The sequence below is a fragment of the Nomascus leucogenys genome, chromosome 18 (assembly GCF_006542625.1).
Source record: "Nomascus leucogenys isolate Asia chromosome 18, Asia_NLE_v1, whole genome shotgun sequence".
NCBI lineage: Eukaryota > Metazoa > Chordata > Mammalia > Primates > Hylobatidae > Nomascus > Nomascus leucogenys.
In genome coordinates, this window is record NC_044398.1 from 24,714,936 (window position 1) to 24,737,541 (window position 22,606).

Here is a 22,606-nt window from a genome sequence, read left to right on the forward strand (position 1 = left end):
CTGCTTAAATTGGATAAAATGGTTGTTTACTGGTGTTTATTGCTGTATTCCAAGTAGACAAGTAATCTGTGAATCCAGTTTAGTTTATTGGACAATAAATAGTACTCAGAACTTTTATCAGTGTTTGATTGTCAGGATGCCCATTGAAATTGACTTCATACTTTAGGGAACTTTAATTTTATTGTACAGTATATGCTGTTAAAAAAAAAAAATCCTTGTCTTTCAGTATAAACCTATGACATTGCGTTGTGGCATTATCATCCCTGAAATGCTTTCTTGCTCTAAGATTTCTTCTATGCCATAAAGAAAAAAGGAACTTTTGGTTCCTTCATATCTAATGCAGGTTTTTTTTTTGTAAACTCTAAATATTTTCCATTGCCACCATCAACAATTCAAATAACAATCTTACTGATGGAAAGTCCATGATTAGAAATAGCTGCTTCTTCAAAAATAAAGAACTTTGCATGTACATATCCATTTTGAAAATCTTGACCATTGTGCTCAGAAGGAGAGATATGATTTTAAGAAGGGTCACATTTAGCATACCAATAATGTTCTACTCCTGCAATAATTGGGACCAGGCCACTAAAAAGAAAGCAACTGATGTTTGGCCTTTCAGTATTTTCTATAACTATGATGCCTTCGTCCAAATTATCTAATAAATGCTTCTTCCTATTCTCCCAGCCCTAAGAGTCCATGGTCTCTTTATAAAGAAGAATCGTATACATACAGATATTACTTGAATTTATATGGCATCCTCATGAGGTGAATCCCACCTATGTCACTAGGATTCATTTGATTGCCCTGGTTTGATCCAATTCAAGTATTAATTCAGGCCAGGTGCAATAGCACATGCCTCTAATCCCAGAACTTTGGGAGGCCGAGGTGGGCGGATCACTTGAGTTCTGGAGTTCGAGGCCAGCCTGGCCAACATGGGGAAACCCCCGTCTCTACTAAAAATACAAAAATTAGCCGGGTGTGGTGGCAGGCGCCTGTAGTTCCAGCAACTTGGGAGGCTGAGGCAGGAGGATTGCTTGGACCCGGGAGGCAGAGGTTGCAGTGAGTAAGCCAAGATTGCGCCACTGCACTCCAGCCTGGGTGACAAGAGTGAGACCCTGTGTCAATAGAAAAGAAAAAAAGGCCAATATGGGCCCAGGGCCTGCCATTCAGACATCCGCTTGTAGAGACCAAGGACTGGCGGCAGGTTAGTTGCAGGTGAAGTCATGACAAGTGGTGTGGAGCCGCACCTGGGCAACATGTCGGAAGGAAATGTGGTGAGCAAACCCAGCACTCTGCAAGGGCCCCAACCCCTCTAACTGGGGCCCAGGAGCTCAACAGGCAGCGACCGGCACCCCTTCACCCCGGGCCGCCTTCCCTTCATCCACTCTGGGAACCTTACCCTGGGGGTTGAGGTTGGGGGTCAAGAAGAAAACCTTCACCCCAAATATCATCAGTCAGAAGAACTCAAGGAAGAAGTAACCATCAAGAAGGAGAAACATGAAAGGGACAGAGATGGACAGAGAGAGGTGCATGGACAGGGATGAGGCCACCCAGAAGTGATCCAGTCCCACTCCATCTTTGAGAAGGGCCCAGCTGAAATGATGAAGAAAAGAGGAACTGGAATAAGAAAGTGAATGTGTCAGACATGGGACCTTCTCATATCATCAACATCAAAAAAGAGAAGAAAGAGTTGGACGAACACATGAAACATCTCACCATGCTGGAGAAGGACGATTTCATCGATGACCCTGGGCTAAGGAATGACACTCGAAACATGCCTGTGCAGCTGCCACTGGCTCACTCATGGTGGCTTTTTAAGGAAGAAAATGATGAACCAGATGTTAAACCTTGGCTGGCTGGCCCCAAGGAAGAGGTGGATGTACCTACTGTGAAACTGAAAGAGGAGCTACAAGATGAGGAGGAGGAGGCCAAGTTGAAGGCTCCTTCCAGAGCAGCCAGGAAGACCCCCGGGGCCTCCCGAAGGACATACCCGTGGCAGAGCTGCCCAGGAGCTGAGCCTCACCAAGGAGGAGGAATTGCTGTTCCTCCAGTTGCCAGACACCCTCCCTGGCCACCCACCTACCCAGGACATGAAGCCCATCAAGGCAGAGGTACAGGGCAAGGACGGACAGGTGGTACTCATCAAGCAGGAGAACGACCAGGAAGCCAGGCTGGCAGAGAATGCTTCTACCCTAGCTGACCTGACAGAGGGTCAAGTTGGCAAGCTGCCCATCTGCAAGTCTGAAAGGTTGCAACTCCTCCTGGGCAAGGTGACTCTGGTCGTGACCATGGGAACCGCCTGCTCTTTCCTGCAGGAGCTGGTGTCTGTGGGCCTTGGAGAGAGTAGGACCAGGGAGATGATAGACCTGGGACATATGAAGCACAAACTTCTGTGTTCCCCCGATTTTGAATCCCTCTTGGATCACAAACACTGGTAAAATAATCAGATGGAGGAGGATGGCGGCTGCTGTCTGTTCCAGACATTTTGTTCTCGAATCTCTACAACCCGGGAGAGGCCAGTTGAGCCCACCCACTCCAGCCTTTGGCAGCCATTGTCCCAGTTTCCCCCAGGGCCCTCAGGGCTTCCTCCCACAGCAGCTGTGAATGGCACAGTGACCTTCCCACAGTGTGAAGATGGTACATCCTTGCTGCTAGGGACTTGTCCATGCTATTTATTTTTGTATTTATGTCTTAATCTCTTCAACTGATTGCATCCTCCCAAGGGAGGAGGGAGTATCTATGGGAAGGTGCAGGCTTTTGGTGGCTGTTGGGCCGTCAGGCAGCAAGTGTGAGGACTGCAGCTTTTGCTGGTGCTCCCTTCTTCCTCCCAGAGGCAGCGTAGGAGAGAGAGCAAGGATTGAGTCTGAGACTTAAGCATGGGGTCCCAGCTCATCAGTTCCTGGTTCTGTATCCTTGGACAAACTGCCTAACCTTTCTGAGCCTCCTGTTCCTCATCTGACAAAAATGGGGATGATACCTACTTCACAGGGTTGACGTGAGGATTATATGGGATATTATAGATGAAAACTCCTTGCACAAGGCCAGCACCAGTAGCCACTCAATAAATGTTAATTTCCTTTTAAGTAAATAAATAAATAATCAAATGTTAATTCAAAGTCCCACATGAGAGCATTCTATGTTTTGTGGTTTTTGTTTTGTTTTGTTTTAGAGACAGGGTCTCATTCTTTCACTTAGGCTGGGGTGCAGTGGCACAATCACAGCTCACTGCATCCTCAAATTCCTGGACTCAAAGGATCCTCCTGCCTCAGCCTCCTGAGTAGCTGGAGCTATAGACATGTGCTACCATAGCTAGCTAATTTTTTTTTAAATCTGTAGACTGCCTCTGTGGACAGTTTTTCAAATTTTTTATAGAAACGGGGCCATGCTTTGTTGCCCAAGCTGGTCTTGAGCTCCTGGCCTCGAGTGTTCCTCCCACCTTGGCTGAGATGACAGGTGTGAGCCACTGCACCTGGTCAGCCTTCTATCTTTAAACAGGATCTGAATCTAGATTCATCAACTCATAAATATGTCCTCATTTTAAAATGATGGAATGAGGGAAAGTGAAAGCACCAATCAAATCATATTTTCATTATTTCCAGAATGTGTTCAGCACAGTTAGGTCTGGAAAGGTTTTTGGGAAAGGTTGTGCAAGGTTGAATTTATTCACTATTGAAATAGCACCTCTAAATTTCAAGCAATTGTATGATTTACTTTTATACAAGCGTCAGAAATGCTAAATTATTAAATCCCAATGGCAGGATCACTGACAACTAGAAACTTGAGTTTATTTGCTTCCGTGGTTTACTAAACTAAGCTAAAGAAATATAGTACAGTTATTTACTACATAAGATCAGCCAGAAAATGTATAGTGAGTTCATACTGTACTAGATTCTGGGAGATAATCAAATGTAAAACATACACCAGTCTCAAGGAACTTAAAATCTAGTAAGAATAATCATTATATTCAGCAATAATTGTTAATTGAGCACCTACTCTGTACTAGATACAGTACTAAGAGCTGGGAATAAGATTAAGTCATAATTCCTACCTATAAGGAACTCAAAGTTTAGTTGAGAAGACATCTGTAAAGAAGTGATTATAACTATGATAGATACCTTCTTGGAAGTATGTGAAGGTTATAAGTGATGGCATAAAAGAGAATAATCAGTTCTGCTTGGAGGCCAAGGACTATAGCCAAGAAGACCTGCCTTATTTGGAACTAAGAGTGAAAAACAATTTGAAATGTAGACTTGATACATACACAAGAATAAAAGATCATGGCACATTTGGGACATCATGAGTATGACCAAAGAGTAACTGACTAAAGTTACTCTTTTGGTCAGGGAAAGATAAAGTTTGAACAATAGGCTGGATTCATATCCTAGAGTTAACAGTTTATTCAATAGAGATCCATTGAAGAGTTTTTAACAGGGGAATAACATCAGATTTGTATTCATGAAAAATTACTCCATTTATTCATCATATGTTTATTGAGCCCCTATAATATACCAGGCATAGTTCTGGATGCTAGCGATCATCAGAAAAAAATATTGCCTTTTCTATAGCTCCTCTTACCTAGGCAGCCAAGTTTTGTGCCCTGAGCCCTGTCTCCTTTCCTGTGCTCAGCTGAGTGAATCAGGCTTAGGAACCTAACCAAAGGTAGACAGTCCATAGATGGTCAGTGAGCTATGAGCTGAAACAGCAGAGGAAACCAGTTTTTTGTTTGTCTGTTTGTTTTTGATGTAGGATCTCCCTCTGTCACCCAGGCTGGAGTGCAGTGGTGCTATCATGGCTTACTACAGCCCCAGCCTCCTGGGCTCAAGCAATCCACCCACCTTAGTTAGCCTCCCAAGTAACTGGGACTACAGGCACGCACCCCCATGCCCGGCTGACTTTTAAATTTTTTTTATAGAGACAGCCTGTTGTGCAGGCTGGTCTCAAACTCCTGGGCTCAAGTGATTCTCCTGTCTCAGCCTCCCAAGGCTCTGGGATTACCAGCATGAACCACCATGCCTGGCTGGAAACCAATTCTTCAGATAAGAGAGTGCAGCATATAACATTTAAAGAAGTAGAGACCAGGTTGAAATGAACAGCTTTATAGTAAGATTAAAGTGATATGCTTCATTTAGTGAACCTATTAAAAATAACAGAAACCTTGTTAATTCATTATACACACACACACACACACACACACACATATACACACACACACATACATATATATGTATATATATAGAGTCAGGTGCAGTGGCCCACACTTGTAATCCCAGTACTTCAGGAAGCCGATGTGGGAGGATCACTTGAGCCTAGAAGTTTGAAACCAGACTAGGCAATATAGGGAGGCCCATCTCTATAAAAAAAAATAAAAATAAATTAGCTGGGCATGGTGGTGCATGCCTGTGGTCCCAGCTACTTGGGAGGCTGAGGCAGGAAGATCACTTCAGCCCAGAGCTCAAGGCTGCAGTGAGCTGTGATGGCACCACTGCACCCCAGCCTGGGTGACACAGATCCTGTCTCTAAAAAATTTCTTAAATGCAGTCACACACACTAAACAAAGGGGAAATAAGGTTTTAGAGCAGTAATTCCATCTAACATTGTTTTCTTGGTCATTTTTCCATGGAAAACTATTTTTGTATTCAAAGTCAACACTCATTCTCTTATATGTTTACATTCAGAACTGAAGACCTTAACTGGAATTAACTTGAAACATTTGTTGAAAATCAGATGCAAACATGAACAAACTAAGAGATTTTTACTACAAACAATGATGTAGAGGCAGGTAGTCTGCAAGGTCAGAACCATGCCTTCAGAAGCAGCAATTTTAAGTGAGACCTGAATCTCCTATACTCAAAGGTCTTGCATTAGTCAGGATTCTCTAGAGGGATAGAACTAATAGGATAGATATATATCTATATAAATGGGAGTTTATTAAGTAGTATTAACTCAAACAATCACAAGGTCCCACAATAGACCATCTGCAAGCTAGGAGCAAGGAAGACAGTCCGAGTCTCAAAGCTGAAGAACTTGGAGTCCGACGTTCCAGGGCAGGAAGCATCCAGCACAGGAGAAAGATGTAGGCTGGGAGAGTAAGCCAGTCTGGCCTTCTCATGTTTTTCTGCCTGCTTTATATTCTCTGGCAGCTGATCAGATGGTGCCCACCAAGATTAAGGGTGGGTCTGCCTTCCGCAGCCCACTGACTTTGGCAACACCCTCACAGACACACCCAGGATCAATACTTTGCATCCTTCGATCCAATCAAGTTGACACTCAGTATTAACCATCACAAGTTTCATTTCAAGATTAATAATATCCTTGTCCATTTAATCATAAAAAAAGAATGCTTATTATGTGCCAACTTTTAGTCTAAGTGCTTTATATGTATTAACTAATTTACTCCTCACAAAAATCCTATAAGTACCTACAAATGCTATTATTGTTCCTTTTTTCCTTCTTTCTGAGACAACATCTGGCTCTATCACCCAGGCTGGAGTGCAGCAGCACGATCTCTGCTCACTGCAATTTCCGCCTCCTGGACTCAAACCATCCTCCCACCTCAGCCTCCCCAGTAGCTGGAGCTACAGAAATGCACCACCACACCTGGCTAGTTTTTTTGTATTTTTTGTAGAGATGGGGTTTTGCCATGCTACCCATGCTGGTCTCAAACTTATTAGCTGAAACGATCTGCCCATCTCAGCCTCCCAAAATGCTGGGATTACAGACATGAGCCACCGTGTCTAGCCTCCTATTTTAAATATGAGAAAATTGGCCTGGCACAGTGGCTCATGCCTGTAATCCCAACACTTTGGGAGGCCGAGTTGGGAGGATTACTTGAGCCTAGGAGTTTGAGACCAGCCTGGGCAACATGGTGAAAACTCTTCTCTACAAAAAGTACATGGTGGCATGCACCTGTAATCCCAGCTACCTGGGAGTCTGAGATAGGAGGATCACTTGAGCCAGGGAAGTTGAGGCTGCACTGAGCCGAGATTGCACCACTGCACTCCAGCCAGGGTGACAAAGTGAGACCCTGTCTCAAAAAAAAAGAGGCCGGGCGCAGTGGCTCATGCCTGTAATCCCAGCACTTTGGGAGGCCGAGGCGGGTGGATCATGAGGTCAGGAGTTCGAGACCAGCCTGGCCAATATGGTGAAACCCCATCCCTCTAAAAATACAAAAATTAGCTGGCCGTGGTGGCGCGCACCTGCAGTCCCAGCTACTCAGGAGGCTGAGGCAGAAGAATCGCTTGAACTCGGGAGGTGGAGGTTGCAGTGAGCTGAGATTGTGCCACTGCACTCCAGCCTGGGTGACAGAGTGAGACTCCGTCTCAAAGAAAAAAAAAAAAGGAAAATTTAATTTGATTATCAGATTGTAAATGGCAAATCTGTAATGTGAACCCAAGCAGTCTGACTTACACACTTAACCACAGTTATACTCCCTCTACTCTCTATGGAGAATATATCAACTTAATTTAGTCAAATTTGGTTATCAGTACCAGGCTTAAGGGAATTTAAATGTCAGTTAACTGCTGTATAACAGTGAATCAAAATCTATTTATTCCATGATCACCTTTTTTTCAGAAAAATAGTAGCAAGATTACTTGAATGACAACTTTGGGATCATATTTTACTACTTCTCTTAAATTCATTTGTCCCAAATTCCTGCCTTTGCCATGGGACTCTAGGCAGTTGACAAACTCTGTGAGCCTCAATGTCATCATTTATAAAATAAGGTTAGTGATACCTTACTCATGTGAGAATTAGATGAGATAAAGTATGCAAAGCATTTGATGCAGTGCTTTTTCACTCAGATAACTACCATTGCATTCCATTGCCTGATGTATCAATTCCAAACTTTTGCCTGGCTTTCAAAGTCTCCCTAGAAATGGCTAGATCCCACCCATCTTGATTTATTTCTTGCCTTACTTGATATATAAACTTTCTTCTGTCTCTATTCCTCTTGGGACATACACACCTTTCTTTTCCTCTCTTCTTCATTATCCACATCTTTAAGACCTAGTTTAAGTTCAGTCTTCTCCGTGAAAGCATCTCCAGTTAAACTCATATTGTTCCTTCCCTTTTTTGAACTCCTGTTGCAGTTATAATAGATATTACATTGTGTGATATTTCACAAATTCTTTGATATATGCTAGGTTTCTCTTTCCATCTAGATTCTAAGCTCCTTGAGAAGATAGATCATGTCTTAATATTTTTCCTGTATCTCCGCCAGAGGATCTAACAGAGTATCATAACTATTGTTCTTTGAGATCTAATGAGCTCATAGCTATTGTTCAACAAATACTTATTACCTGATTGAATAAAATAAGCTCCTAAAAATACCTTATAATATTATATAGGACTTTATATTGTCAGGGTGTTTTTATAACACTGTTAATACTTAATCCATATAATAGTCACAGAAAATAGGTAGAACAGATATTATCTTCATTTTTTAGGTAATAACACTGAGTTTAAATTACACTGTGGCTTGCCCAAGGATTCTTGGTAAGTAGCATTATTGACCCCACCCTCAACCCCTGCCATTCCAGTCCATTGTCCATTCTCTGTCAGGCTGCCAAAAATAATTTTCTTTTGAGACAGGGTGTTGCTCTGTCACGCAGGCTGGAGAGCAGTGGCACAATCATAGCTCACTACAGCCTCGACCATCTGGGCTCAAGCGATCCTCCCACCTCAGCCTACTGAGTAGCTTGGAATATAGATGTGCACCACCACATCCAGCTGATTTTTCCACTTTGGATAGAGACGAAGTTTCGCCATGTCTCCCAGTCTGGTCTCAAACTCCTGGGCTCAGCCAGTCCTCCCCCCTCAGCCTCCCAAAGTGCTGGGATTACAGACATGAGCCACTGTGCCCAGCAATATTTTCATATCAAAGATGAGATTGCATCACTCCCTTATTTAAAACTTTCCAACAGTTTCCCATTTTACATAGAATGAAATCCTGCAAAACCGCCACATTCAGCATACTCCAGGTACAGTGGCCTTCTTTAGCTTCAGCAGTCTTAGTTTGCCAAGCTTGTTGCTAGTCTGGGGCCTCTGCACTTGAATGTTCTACCCCTGGAACTTCACATGGCTTGTGCCTTCTTACCCTTGAAATCTCAACTCAAATATCACCTCCTCATTGAGGAAGTAATACCTATGTAAATTAACTCCCCTCCCTTGTCACACTTCATCATATCATCCTGTTTTATTTTCTGTACGGCACCTATTAATATCTCAAATTAGGCCGGGCATGGTAGTGCATGCCTGTAATCCCAGCACTTTGGGAGGCCAAGGCGGGTGGATCATGGATCACTTGAGATCACAATTTCAAGGCAAGCCTGGCCAACATGTTGAAACCCTATCTCTACTAAAAGTACAAAAAGTTAGCTGGGCATAGTGGTGCATGCCTGTAATCCCAGCTAAGAGTAACTGAGGCACAAAAATAGCTTGTACCCAGGAGGTGGAGGTTGAAATGAGCCAAGACTGCACCACTGTACCCCAGCCTGTGCAACAGAGCAAGATTTTATATCAAAATATATATGTATTATATATATATTTTATATATATATCGAAATATATATGTATTATATATATATTTTATATATATATCGAAATATATATGTATTATATATATATTTTATATATATCGAAATATATATATTTTATATATCGAAATATATATATTTTATATATATCGAAATATATATATCAAATTAGCTTGTTTTATATTTGTTACTAGTGTATTGTCTATCCCCACTAGAATGTTGGCCTCATAAAAGCAGTTTTTATCCTATTCACATCTGTATTCCCAGTCCCTAATAAAGTACCTGACCCATGGTAGAATCTTAATAAATATTTATTAAATAAAATAGCTAAGCCGAAATTAGACTAAAACTATGGCTTTTTTGCTCCTAATCCAGTGTACTTCCCATGAACATTTAGTTTTTCCAACTTTTTGTGGAAGCACTTAAACCTTTGGAACTACAGTAAGAATTTGTGTTCAGAATAATGACATTAAGATGTGCTGTAGGATTCTCTATTATCAAAGAAAAATTTTATTCAGTTCAATAAACTAAACTAATTAAAGCAGGGATGTCATGGCATATTATTATATTAATACATTTAGAAAGATTTCCAAATAAAAAGACTGCTTTTTCTTTAGTTAACTAGAAAATTAAATTAACTCAGAGCTCTTTATGCCTCAAAAGTCCTTGTTAATTAGGATTGTTCTATAAATCTCTATTATTAGCAGAGTTCATCATCTGTTTTATTGCCCTGTTTATTAGGGCAGTCTGAGCAGGGTGTCTTTGCTCACATCCTGATATGTGTGTCCTAGTGAAAAGAAAAGCACTTCTGGATTCTCGTTTTTTCCCTATTCCTTGATATAGGCATATTTCATGCTGTTAGTATAACAATTTAGTTTCCTTCTATCAGTTCTCTCTATAAAGCTGGAATGATATTATTGACCTATGAAGCAAAATAGTTAAATTTAAGGTCTGTTTAAAAGAATTAATGCTTTGTGACATTGTTTATAATAATAGAAGATTGAAAATACCCTAAAAGTCCATCAGTAAAGGATTGGTTAAATAAATTATACTGTATCCATGTAATGGACTATTATGCAGCAATAAAAAATAATGAGGACATTCTCTGTTTACCAATTTAGAAAGATACCAAGATTTTAAAATATGATCCAGAGTAGCCTAGATAGTATGATACCTTTCTTTGTGTGGGTGAGGGGAGGAAAAAAATAAGAATGCAGTTTATTGTATATGCATAGAAAAATTCTAGAAGGGTATATAAGAAAGCAATAACAGTGATAACCAGATTGGGAAGTAGAAGGAGCAGAAACCAGCTGAAGGGTAGAGATGAAGAGAGGGAGATTTTATAACATAGCTTTTCATATGTTTTATATTTTTGAATCATACGAATGCATTACCTACTCAAAAAGTTAAATTAAAAGCAAGCACAACTAAAAGTAATATGTGGCCAGGTGTGTTGCGTCACGCCTGTAATCCCAGCACTTTGGGAGACCAAGGTGGGCAGATCACTTGGGGTCAGGAGTTCAAGACCAGCCTGGCCAACATAGTGAAACCCCGTTTCTACTAAAATACAAAAATTAGCCAGGCATGGTGGTACGTACCTGTAGTCCCAGCTACTCAGGAGGCTGAGGAAGGATATCGCTTGAACCTGGGAGGTGAAAGTTGCAGTGAGCCAGGATCGTGCCACTGCACTCCAGCCTGGGCAACACAGCAAAACTCCATCTCAAAAAAAAAAAGTAATATGTGATTCTGGACTGAATTCTGTACCAGATGAAAAATATTGCTATAAAATGCATTTGGACAATTAAGAAAATTGGACTGTGGACTATAGATTAGATTAAAATGTTGTTTTCTGTGTTTATCAACTATAACCTGGCTAACAGAATATCATCACTCTTAGGAAATACACACCAAAGTAAGTATTAAGGGGTAAAAGGCATAATATATACCACAAATGCTAAAAAAGTTTGAAAGAATAAATAATGTTATATATATGGGAGGAATGATCAACTAAATGTGGCAAAATGTTAAAAAATGGTAAATCTGGATAAATGTTGCATAGAAGTTGTATTTTTCTGGGAACTTTTCTGTTAATGTAAAATTATTTCTAAATAGTTTTTTAAAAGAAACAAACAAAAACATTTTAATACTATGGAGATTACCTTATTATAAGCAATGGCTAAGATACAGGAGCCTCTTACAAGAATGTGAAGGGTTCTGGTTTTTACATAGTCATACTTTTCACTTTCTGGAGAAGTTTTTACCATCACTTTTCTGTTTCTTCCATGCCTATTGATGCTGGGTCAGAGGCAGTGGCAGGGGTAGTGACTGCATTTTACCTTGAGGTTGAAAAACACCAGGCCAAGTGTGGTGATTCATGCCTGGTGTTTAGGAGGCTGAGGCAGGAGGATCGCTTGAAGCCAAGGGCTCAAGACCAGCCTGGAGAACAAAGCAAGACCCCGTCTCCACAAAAAAATTTAAAAATTAGCCAGGTATGTTGGCTTGCACCTGTAGTCATAGCTGCTTAGGAGGCTGAGGCAGGAGGATCCTTTTAGCCCAGGAGTTTGAGGCTACAGTGAACCATGATCACACCACTGCACTCCAGCCTGGGAGGCAGAGCGAGACCTTAGCTCTTGAAAGAGAGAGAGAGAGAGAGACAGAGAGAGAGAGACAGAAGGAGAATGAAGAAAGGAAGGAAAAGGAAGAGAGAGAAAAGAAAGAAAGAAAAACACCTGCCTACCTGCCTTTCAACCTGCTGGATCACCTTCATTTGTATCTTCTCAACAGTTTAGGACATCAACAAAACAATAACAATGTGGCATTTTAAAAATACTTTGAACAAAATTTTCTAAGGATATCGTGAGGTTATGTGTATCTAGTGCTAAAATATATAGTTAATTTAGTGGAGGTAAAACTGCAGAAACATTTAATTGTTTGGCATTGAGTGACTGGATTTTTATTATTGTTCAATTAGATATTGTGGCAGTTGTAGAAACTTAACCATCTCTACTATAATTGACTTTCATTATTGATGCATGAAGATGTTTTTATTCTAACTAGATTGGCCTCGTAAGTGATTAGGTAGTGAAGCTTGTCTCATATTTAAGTGAAGAGTAAATTATTTGTATGAAGTGTCTAGAGAATGCCTAAAATTGATTATTTTGTATTCTAGGTAAGCTAAATTTTATTGTTTTGAATGAAGGCACTCTTCAGTCTTATCTAATAAATGACACAAAACAAATCTGTTATCAACTGAATTGTTAGTGTTTGTTTCCTGTCTGCTTGGGGAAGCTTATGATTTAGTGGTTTTTTAGAAATCCAGAAAGTAGGAATAATAATTATTCCCAACCCTTTTCCTTCTCACTGTAGAAAAAGTTTGTGAAGAATTGAGAAATAAATGCTATGAATAATCTTAAGCTCTTAGGTAGAAGTAATTGATCAAAACTAACCGGGTCATTTTTCTACAATTAGTGCAGAAAGCTAGTTTTTACTAATTGTTCCCACAGCTACTCCAGGCCCATTTCATGTCTAAGAAAACTAGGTCCCAGTGAGAGTCATGTGAGTGTCTTAGGCTTCATTGGTTAAATAACGTCCTTACCTGTAAGTGTATATTCAGATTTAGTGAATGTACTTCATGTGTTCATATAATAAATTTCCTAGAATAGCTATGAAATAGGTCATGCCAGTAAAAACTGTTAGTTTTGTGACTTTTTTTTTTTTTTTTTTTGAGACTGAGTCTCACTGTTGCCCAGGCTGGAGTGCAGTGACATGATCTCTGCTCACTGCAACCTCCACTTCCCAGATTCAAGCGATTCTCATGCCTCAGCCTCCCAGGTAGCTAGGATTACAGGCACATGCCACCACGCCCAGCTAATTTTTGTATTTTTAATAGAGACAGGGTTTTACCATGTTGGCGAGGCTGGTCTCAAACTCCTGACCTCAAGTGATCCACCCACCTCAACCTCCCAAAGTGCTGGGATTACAGGCGAGAGCCACTGTGCCCGGCCGTGACTTTTTATATAGATCTGTAAACCAGCTTAAGTCATTTGAAAATGAGAGCATACTAAAAATGTAATAAAACATAAATATTATTGAAGATTTTTCAGAGTCATCATTTTGAAAGGAGTTCTTGTGGTTCTTTAGATAATAGAAAATAATGAAAACTGAGTTAATGACACATCTTTTGCATATATGATATTCTTATATATTTATTTGTACTGATAAGTGTAAAAAGGTAGAAAATAATTCTACTTTGTATTTCAGGAAATTGAACTTCATATGACAACTAAGGATAAAGTATCTCAATGATGTATATATATATATATATATATATTCCACAAAAAAGCATTATAAAGCTGCATTTATGTAGAATTTTCAGCAATTTAGATCAATAAGTCATGGTTCTTTTTTTTTTTTTTTTTTTTTTTTTTTTTCTCCAAGAGGGAGTCTCACTCTGTCGCCCAGGCTGGAGTGTAGTGGTGCGATCTTGGCTCACTGCAACTCTGCTTCCTGGGTTTAAGCAATTCTCCTGCCTCAGCCTCCAGAGTAGCTGGGATTTCAGGCAGGCACCACCACGACCGGCAAATTTTTTTTTGTATTTTTAGTGGAGCCAGGATTTTACCATGTTGCCCAGGCTGGCTGAACTCCTGACCTCGTGATCTGCCCACCTCCACCTCCCAAAGTGCTAGGATTACAGGTGTGAGCCACCATGCCTGACCAGAAGTCATGATTCTTAAAAATAAAATTCAAAATAATCTCTTCCGTTGTCGATTAGGTTCTGTTCATAAATAAATATGCAGTCAAAAATAAATAATTGTTTTCAAACGAGGAGCTCAAGGAATGCTATGTAATTTTGGTTTACTTACCATTTATATATAATTATTTTCCAATCTATAAATCTAGTGATTAATTCTTATATTACCTAAAATGTTTTATAGACATGTTAGATTATTACATAATGTAAATGTATTATAAATAGTAATGGTTTCATTAACTTGAGCTCATTTTACTTATTTAGTACCTGTTTGGTTTTAGTTTATAGTTGTTGTTTCCCTGTATAGTATAGCTTGTACTTGGAAGTAGTAAAACCAGATTTCTTTATAAGTATTTATGGTACAGACCTTTTCCTAAATCAGACTGCAGACCTTTCCCAAGTATTTCTAATAAAGTCTGCTTACTTTTTTTTTTGGCCTGTATAGTAGTTTGTACTATATATACTCTCTAGAAAATGTAATTCTGGATATTTGTGCCATAACTTTCAATTAATCAAAATCTTGTCAACTGCCATGTAGGCCCTCATGTTACAAAATGTGGAAAGTTCACTTACTTAAAGAGTTTGGCCGGGCATGGTGGCTCACGCCTAATCCCAGCACTTTGGGAGGCTGAGGCAGTCAGATCACTTGAGGTCAGGAGTTCAAGACCAGCCTGGCCAACATGGCAAAACCTGTCTCTACTAAAAATACAAAAATTAGCTGGGCGTGGTGGAGCACAACTATAATCCCAGCTGCTTGGGAAGCTGAGGCAGGAGAATCGCTTGAACCAGGAGGCGGAGGTTGCAGTGAGCTGAGATCACACCACTGCACTCTAGCCTGGGCAATAGAATGAGACTCCGTCTCAAAAAAAAAAAGTTTAAGCCAGATACAGTGGCTCATGCCTGTAATCCTAGCTCTTTGGGAGACCAAGCCAGGAGGATTGCTTGAGCACAGGAGTTTGAAACCAGCCTGGGCAACAAAGTGAGACCCTGTCTCTACCCACCCACCCCCCGCAAAAGAAAGCAAAAAATTGACCAGCTGTGGTGCTGCATGTCTGTGGTCCCAACTACACAGGAGGCTGACAGGAGAATCCCTCGAGCCCAGGAGGTTAAGGCTGGAGTGTGTTATAATTACACAACTGCACTCCAGCCTGGATGACAGAGCAAGACCTAAAAAAAAAAAGATTTTTAAAAAGATTGACTAAGTAAACGAGTCCTCTTCTTGAATATCAATCGTTCCAGGAGAGTCTTTTCATTAACATATTTATGTCTCTTGTTGAAAGTATCCGTTAAGAGCAAGTAGCAAAAGCTAGACAGAATATGCTTTTGAAGATTCTCCATGCTCTTTATTAATACCTTTCTTAAGTTTCTCAAGATCTCCTTTTGCCTCCCTCTTGATCTTAAACGAGACTGAAGTTTACGAGTCTTTAGCCACTCTGTCCCCACAGGGATGCAAATTTATGATTTCAGAAGTTCCAGCCCCCGATAAGAAGCACTGTCCAATTGGTTGCAGATGTATCTTGTAAGCCAGATTTCATCACAGATAAGTCCATTCCACTGTCATGTGCCACATTTAAAGTACTAAATTAGGTTACTCTGTAGTCAAAACAAGTAAGCCCTGGTCCAGACTACGCTAGGGCAAGATCCCGTTGCACTGTCCTTTTTGTTCTGCCCATGCATTCAGTAGTAGCTTTCCCTTTTGCCAGCTGACAGATAGTGACTTCTTTGCAAAACATAACCAGATTGGGTTATTTTTAATAAACCAACTAAAATAAAGAATTCTTGACATTGGGAAGAAGTATTTTAACAGAATAATAGTAATGTTTTTATTGTGCTATTGTGATTTTCTATAAAGAAACACCCAATATTCATTATTTATATTTTTTTAAATTTACAACTCTTTAACTGTATCCAACATTTCACTGCCAGGAATATAGTCAGGCTTGAAGCTTTATTAGAAACCCATGATCCAATCCATACCAACACTTCCTTTAGTTTATGGCTTCTGTTCATTTGCACTGTCCAGAAAGGTACTGCTACCATTTGTAGTCATTCCAAAAAACAATGTGAACTACCTAGATATAACTCTCATAAGACGTATACAGCAGCATCTGTATGCTGAAAGTTAACAAAAAAGTATTACTTGCAGATGATTTTGCACCTTAGTTCCCAAGTGCCCCTGTACAGAATATGGAGCTTATATCCTGTCTCTCTTTGAATGATGAGTGCTGAAGGAGCTTCAGATGTTACTGGGTGAGCTTGTATTGAGTGTTAACAAAGAGAAGTCATTCTGCCTTTCTTTTGCTCTAATTGCAGAAAGTGAAGTCACTGCTTTTGCTGTCTTGGATCAAGACCAGAAAGAAATTATTGATACCAATGGAGCTGGAGATGCATTTGTTGGAGGTACAGACTAATTTATTTCATTCTTACTTACAAGTAAAACATTTTAACCCTTGTTTCTACCATATAACCAAGATTTATTCATTTAATAACTTTTAATTTCTTCTTTTAAATAATTAACTTCTGAAGTTCTTTCCATATACTTCTATCATTGTCAGTATTATAAGAGGATTTTACCACAGGAAAAATTTGTGTTTGGAAAAGATAATTTGCTACTATGCTATACCCCAGTCATTTTCACAAGATTAATTGTATCTGTCAGAAAATTGCATAAACAAACTGCATCAAGTACAATATATAGTATATTCATAGCCCTTCAGGCTTAAATGTTAACACATTTTGGTTCTTTAAAACAAGTTGTGATGAATATTAAACAGTATGCTAATAACTAAGGATGATGTCTTTGGATGATATCCTTTGGTTAAAACATCTGTTTCAAACACACTAGTGGTTGTTTGTTATACTAAGAAGGGTTAAATTTTTGCCTATTTTTGGCTCAATAAGAACTGGCAAATTTTATATGAACTAATGATTTTGGTAATGAATACTCAAAAATAAAATCAAGACAATAGAAGATTTTTGGCTTGTTGACTTAGATTGATCTAAAATCTGATTCAAAAATTCTTTTGACAAATCTAAATTCCTTCTAGTTAAGTGTAGTTAATTAAGCTAGTTTATAGTCTCTAGAAAGCTTTCGCTTCCTCAAAGATACCCCAAAGGGGTGTTTCCCGGTCTCTGTTTCTTTCTCTTAACATCAAGCCAGACCAGGTTAATTTAAAAAAAAAAAAAAAAAAGCAAGCAAGTGGAGCTGACCATTGTCCCTTTTTCTCTGGAGGATAATTTGAATCATGGGAAAGTTACTTAAGTTTATGTGATGGTTTTAACTTAATATTTTATTTTAATGGTCTTTTACCAACATAAATTTTTATTTTTCTTTCTCTAAAACTATTCATGCCCAGTCTTTTCTTTCTTTTTTTTTTTTTTTTTTTTTTTTTTGAGATGGAGTCTCACTCTCTTTCCCAGGCTGGTGTGCAGTGGTGCAATCTCAGCTCACTGCAACCTCCGCCTCCCGGGTTCAAATGATTCTCCTGCCTCAGCCTCCCGAGCAGCTGGGACCACAGGTGCGTGCCTCCACACCTGGCTAATTTTTGTACTTTTAGTGGAGATGGGGTTTTGCCATATTGGACAGGCTGGTCCTGCCCAGTTTTAAATGAACTATAACCATCAGGATGCCCCATGCCCTGTATTCTTTGGAAAGAGTCTGCACTACAGACAACATTCTACTTCACTGTTATGATTGTGTTTTTTATTTCCTTGCTTGGAAAGTCTTCATTAGTGATAATATTAGAGTACTTAGCAGCCAATTTTCCTATTTTTTACTCTTTAGAGCTATAGATGTATGTAGGCTAAAAATATTTTATTCTGAATTTAGCCATATTCTGTAATACATTAAGAAAACTCTAGTGATTTCTTGGTTAGAAATTGGTCAAACCAGGAATCTTAGTCTAGAAACTTTTAAACTTATACACTGTATGTACATACTTAAGTACTTTAAAATCTTTAAAACATGAAGTATTCTATTTCTTTGACATTCAGTAGGACACATAATGAGGCCATCATAGATTTGATGGTGACCTAAATAGCCACTACCTCTGGCCTTGGGTTACTAGGCTTCCTGGCCCTGCAACAACAGATTCTGTTACAGACACCTAACCATCTGTAATGCTACCGATACTAGGTGAGAACATATAGACTTTTTGAGGGAGGGAGAGGCCATTCTTGGGATACTGAGGTAGGAACAGCTAGCTACCATTTGTATTGTGGTTACAGCAATAAATAAACTACTTCATCAAAGCAATTGGGATTTTTCGTTAGAGGATTTTTCAGCCTCTTTTTAATCTTACTTCATTATATTTATTGTTGGGGTATAGTTTAGTAAGCAAAAAAGAAAAAGAGTATAGAACAGAGATCCACAATCTTTTTTTTTTTAAAGGCCAAACAGTGACTGTTTTAGGCTTTGCAAGTCATATACAGGCTGTATTGCATATCTTCTTGTTTTGTTTGCTTGCTTGTGTTTTGTTTTTTTACAGCACTTTTAATATGTAAAAACCTTTCCTAACTCTCCAGCTATACAAAAACATACCATAGGCCAGAGTTGGCCTACAGACTATAGTTGCCAAACACTTTTTAAATCATGGGGAGCTTCCTCATTTTATTCATTTCTAGCATTTCAAAGCTCCAAACACTGGATTTCACTACACATTGTTGAAATCAGAATAGAGAAAAGTGGAAGGCAGGTAGAAATAGGCAGAACTTTACTGGTAATACAATTAGATAGCCATTTTTCTCACTTTAAACCTACTCAGTTCCCAGGGTAATCACATCCCAAAACACTGGGTCATGCAATGAGATGAACATCCTAATGTCAGTTTGTTAATGGAATACTCATGTTTCCATCTTTAGCACATTCTGTCAAATGTGAGTCAAGCTACAAAGTAATAGCAATAGATAACCTTTATACAGTACCTACTAACCAACAATATCTTAAACACTTTATATATATATATTAACTAATTTAGTGTTCACAAAAGCTTCTTGGGGGTAGATTATTTTTACCCCTACTTTACTGATGAAAAAAACAGAGACAAACAAAGGTGAGATAATGTGCCCGTAGTCTCATGGCTAGAGAGTAGCAGAGCCAGGATTCAAACCTAGAAAGCCTGGCTCCAAAGTCAGTGCTTTTACTCACCACACTAATACTGCTTCTCTAAACATTTATGTAAATCTCATCATTAAAACTGAGAACCACAGACCAGCCTTCCTGACAAAAGCTGGTTTTGCCAGAGAATCTTCCTGTTATCTGAGTAGATGACTTCATTTATTGAAAGGGATCTTTTGTAATCTGACAGGGTTCTGAGGACTCTAAGGTAAGATTGTTGAGGAAAAGAAAGAAAAACTGAAAGGGAAGAGAATCCAAGAACTGTAGTCCCTGGTGAGTTTGAACCAAGAGCTTTTTGCTAAGCAGTAGAATCGATTGCACTACAGAGATACAGAAAGCCAAATGATAAACTTGCTTAGTTAGCATGGACTCTGAATAAGAGAGTTATATGAATCAGCTGTTTAATAGTGAAGCGGGATATTTCCCTAAGCCCTTCTCAGGCAGAAACTGCGGTGTGTGAGCGCTGGAACTAGCCGGCCACTTTGGTGCCAGCAGGAGCAAACTTCACTCACTCGCTTCTCCACCGCTCACAGGAGGGGGAGCACACGTGAGCAGGTGCAGGAGCTGGGCTGAGCACTTTTGGGCACTGGTAAGAGCGAACTCTATACCAGACCAGTGGCAGCATCTAAGGGAAGGTGCCCATGACCCCTGGATCCCCAGAAGAAGCGTTACAGTACCCTTTTAGCTTTGCTGTCCGTAGACAGCTTAAGCGTTAATAGCTCAGTGGAGTGACCCTCCATTGTCACCAGTGTGACAGCCCTTTGCACCCACACTAATGGCACCCGAGTTCTTGTCCGGTGTCCAGGATAAATGAGGTCACACAAACGAATTGGAGATGGTAAATGCAGGGGATTTTATTGCCGATGAAAGTGGCTCTCAACAGGAAGGAGAGCTGAAAGGGGGATGGACCAGGAAGATAATCCCTTGGAGTCCAGTCATCCCCAGCCAGACTCCTCTCCAAAGCTATGCCATCAAGCTGTCCCTCTGAAGTCAAGCTGCTTCTCTCTGATGTCCAACCATGGTCTCCAACATCCAGCTGCTTCTCCTCTTCTCCTTTCTCTGTCGACTGAGCCTGGGGTTTTTATGGGCACAAGATTGTGGGTGGGGTGGGCCATGGGTGATTTTGGAAAAGGCAACATTTGAGCAGGAAAACAAGGATGTAAATTCTCACTTTGGGCCATGGTATTAGGCTTTTTGGCTTTAAGATGGGGCACTCACCAGAGACCTACCCTCTTCTGCCCAGAAATTTGCCTGCCTCCTGTCCCTATCAATAGCACCCATCTAACAGCCTGATGCATCTATCTTGCAACAGAAATGGTCTTGTTAGGTGGAAATACTAAAAGATCCATTGGTTAAAACCCCCTGCTCCCTCTCCACACCAGCAGGAGCCTTTCTACTGGCATTAGAAATAACAACTGTTGGCTTGACACAGTGGCTCACACCTGAAATCCTAGCACTTTGAGAGGTCAAGGCAGACGGATCACTTGAGGCCAGGAATTTGAGACCAGCCTGACCAACATGGTGAAACTCTGTCTCTACTAAAAATACAAAAAATTAGCCGGGCGTGGTAACATGCGCTTGTAGTCCCAGCTACTCGGGAGGCTGAGGCCCTGCCCATATGGAAAAATTAACAAAATGGATCAAAGACTTAAATGTAAGTGCTAAATCAGCCAGGTGTGGTGGGAAATCATGCCTGTAATCCCAGCACTTTGGGAAGACGAAGCAGGTGGATTACTTGAGGCCAGGAGTTTGAGACCAGCCTGGCCAATATGGTGAAACCCCATCTCTACTAAAAATAGAAAAATTAGCTGGGCATGGGAAGTCCCAGCAACTTGGGTGGCTGAGGCAGGAGATTCACTTGAACCCAGGAGGCAGAGTTTGCAGTGAGTCAAGATCTTGCTACTGCACTCCAGCCTGGGTGACAGAGTGAGACCCTGTCTCAAAAAAATTAATTAATTAATTAAAAAAATAATAGTTATCGACTCCTTCCACCTTGGGAATGAATCTCAGGCAGTGGCAACTTTTACATTTACTATGTAGTTTATTTTTCTTTGCTTCATTGCCTAATTAACATATCTTCTTTCTGATTGACACATTCTATCTTTGGATGGTTAATATATTCATCCTGTAACTTTCAAGTTTTGCTGGCCTGAGTATTTCTGTCTTTTGTGACTTTGCATATCTATATTTTGGTCCACTTTGTGGTAATTTAACTCTCTGAAGGACAATAATTTTCTTTGCATAAATTTCAAGTTTTGGATAAAGTATCACTCCAGCTACCATGTGCTAATTATCTATATCAGTACCAGAGTGCCATGTGTTCCTTTAGCCAGCTAAAAAGATATATGACTACATCATGGATTTTCATGTATAATTTAAAAATGAGTAACCCAAATGTACATAAATTAAATTAAATTAAATTCATAGTTCCATCTCACGGGTTTAGTGACAGTAACAAATCCCTCCAGCCTCTACAAGCATCGCTCCTTGTTCTATTTGGAGGTCTTAAGCACTTTGTGATATTTGCCCTTTATTTGTCACTGCCCAGCCCTGATAGAACTAATCTTTTCACATTCTTCCTCAAAAGCCCAAGTGCTAGGATTGTACTCTTGGAAATGGAGACAATTCTATAATCTCTAAGTATGATTTCCTAATTTCCTAGGTCAGGAAAGAATTTCTTCCTGTTGTCCTGCTGTGCTTTGTCACAGCAGGTCTGCCTTTTCATTTGGAACCCTCTTTGTCACTGCCTTAGTAACAAATGGAAACATTGAGAACATTTTGTGACAGGCACTGTCATTGTTCCCAGTGAAATCTCTTCCCCTGTGTCTTCCCAGTAAATGAAACTGAGAAGAAAAATCATAACAAATAATATGAAAGAGGACCTAATCAATATGTTCCCACTGGGCTGTCAATACCAGCCTGTGTTAATCTAGTATGATTTAGTCATATGTTTTATGGACAGGACCTACAAATCATCTTTAGACTGAAAATGAGTACACCTTTGACAGATTATGTGTAGGCACTTATATACAACTCTCAGATAAAAGACTAGAGACTTCACCCAAGAACCAACATTCTTAGAATTTAAAAAAAACAAAAAAACAAAAATAAAACCCTTCATTAAGTATGGTTAAGAGCCACATATAGATTAGAAGATTTTATTTTGTTGGTTTTTGTTTTGTTTTGTTTTTGTTTTTGTTTTGA

General features: G+C 39.8%; 1 protein-coding gene and 1 pseudogene across 3 annotated transcripts in view; both read left to right on the forward strand.

Annotated features, from left to right (window-relative positions):
- The window catches only part of ADK (adenosine kinase), a 581,536-nt gene that overhangs the window by 525,122 nt on the left and 33,808 nt on the right, over nt 1-22,606 (forward strand). For all 3 annotated transcript variants that reach the window (XM_003271274.4, XM_003271273.4, XM_003271272.3), the window contains one exon: nt 16,600-16,686. In XM_003271274.4, the coding sequence (XP_003271322.1) occupies nt 16,600-16,686 (87 nt within the window). The remainder of the gene's footprint in view (nt 1-16,599; nt 16,687-22,606) is intronic.
- Nucleotides 1,257-2,438, forward strand: LOC105738991 (annotated as a pseudogene).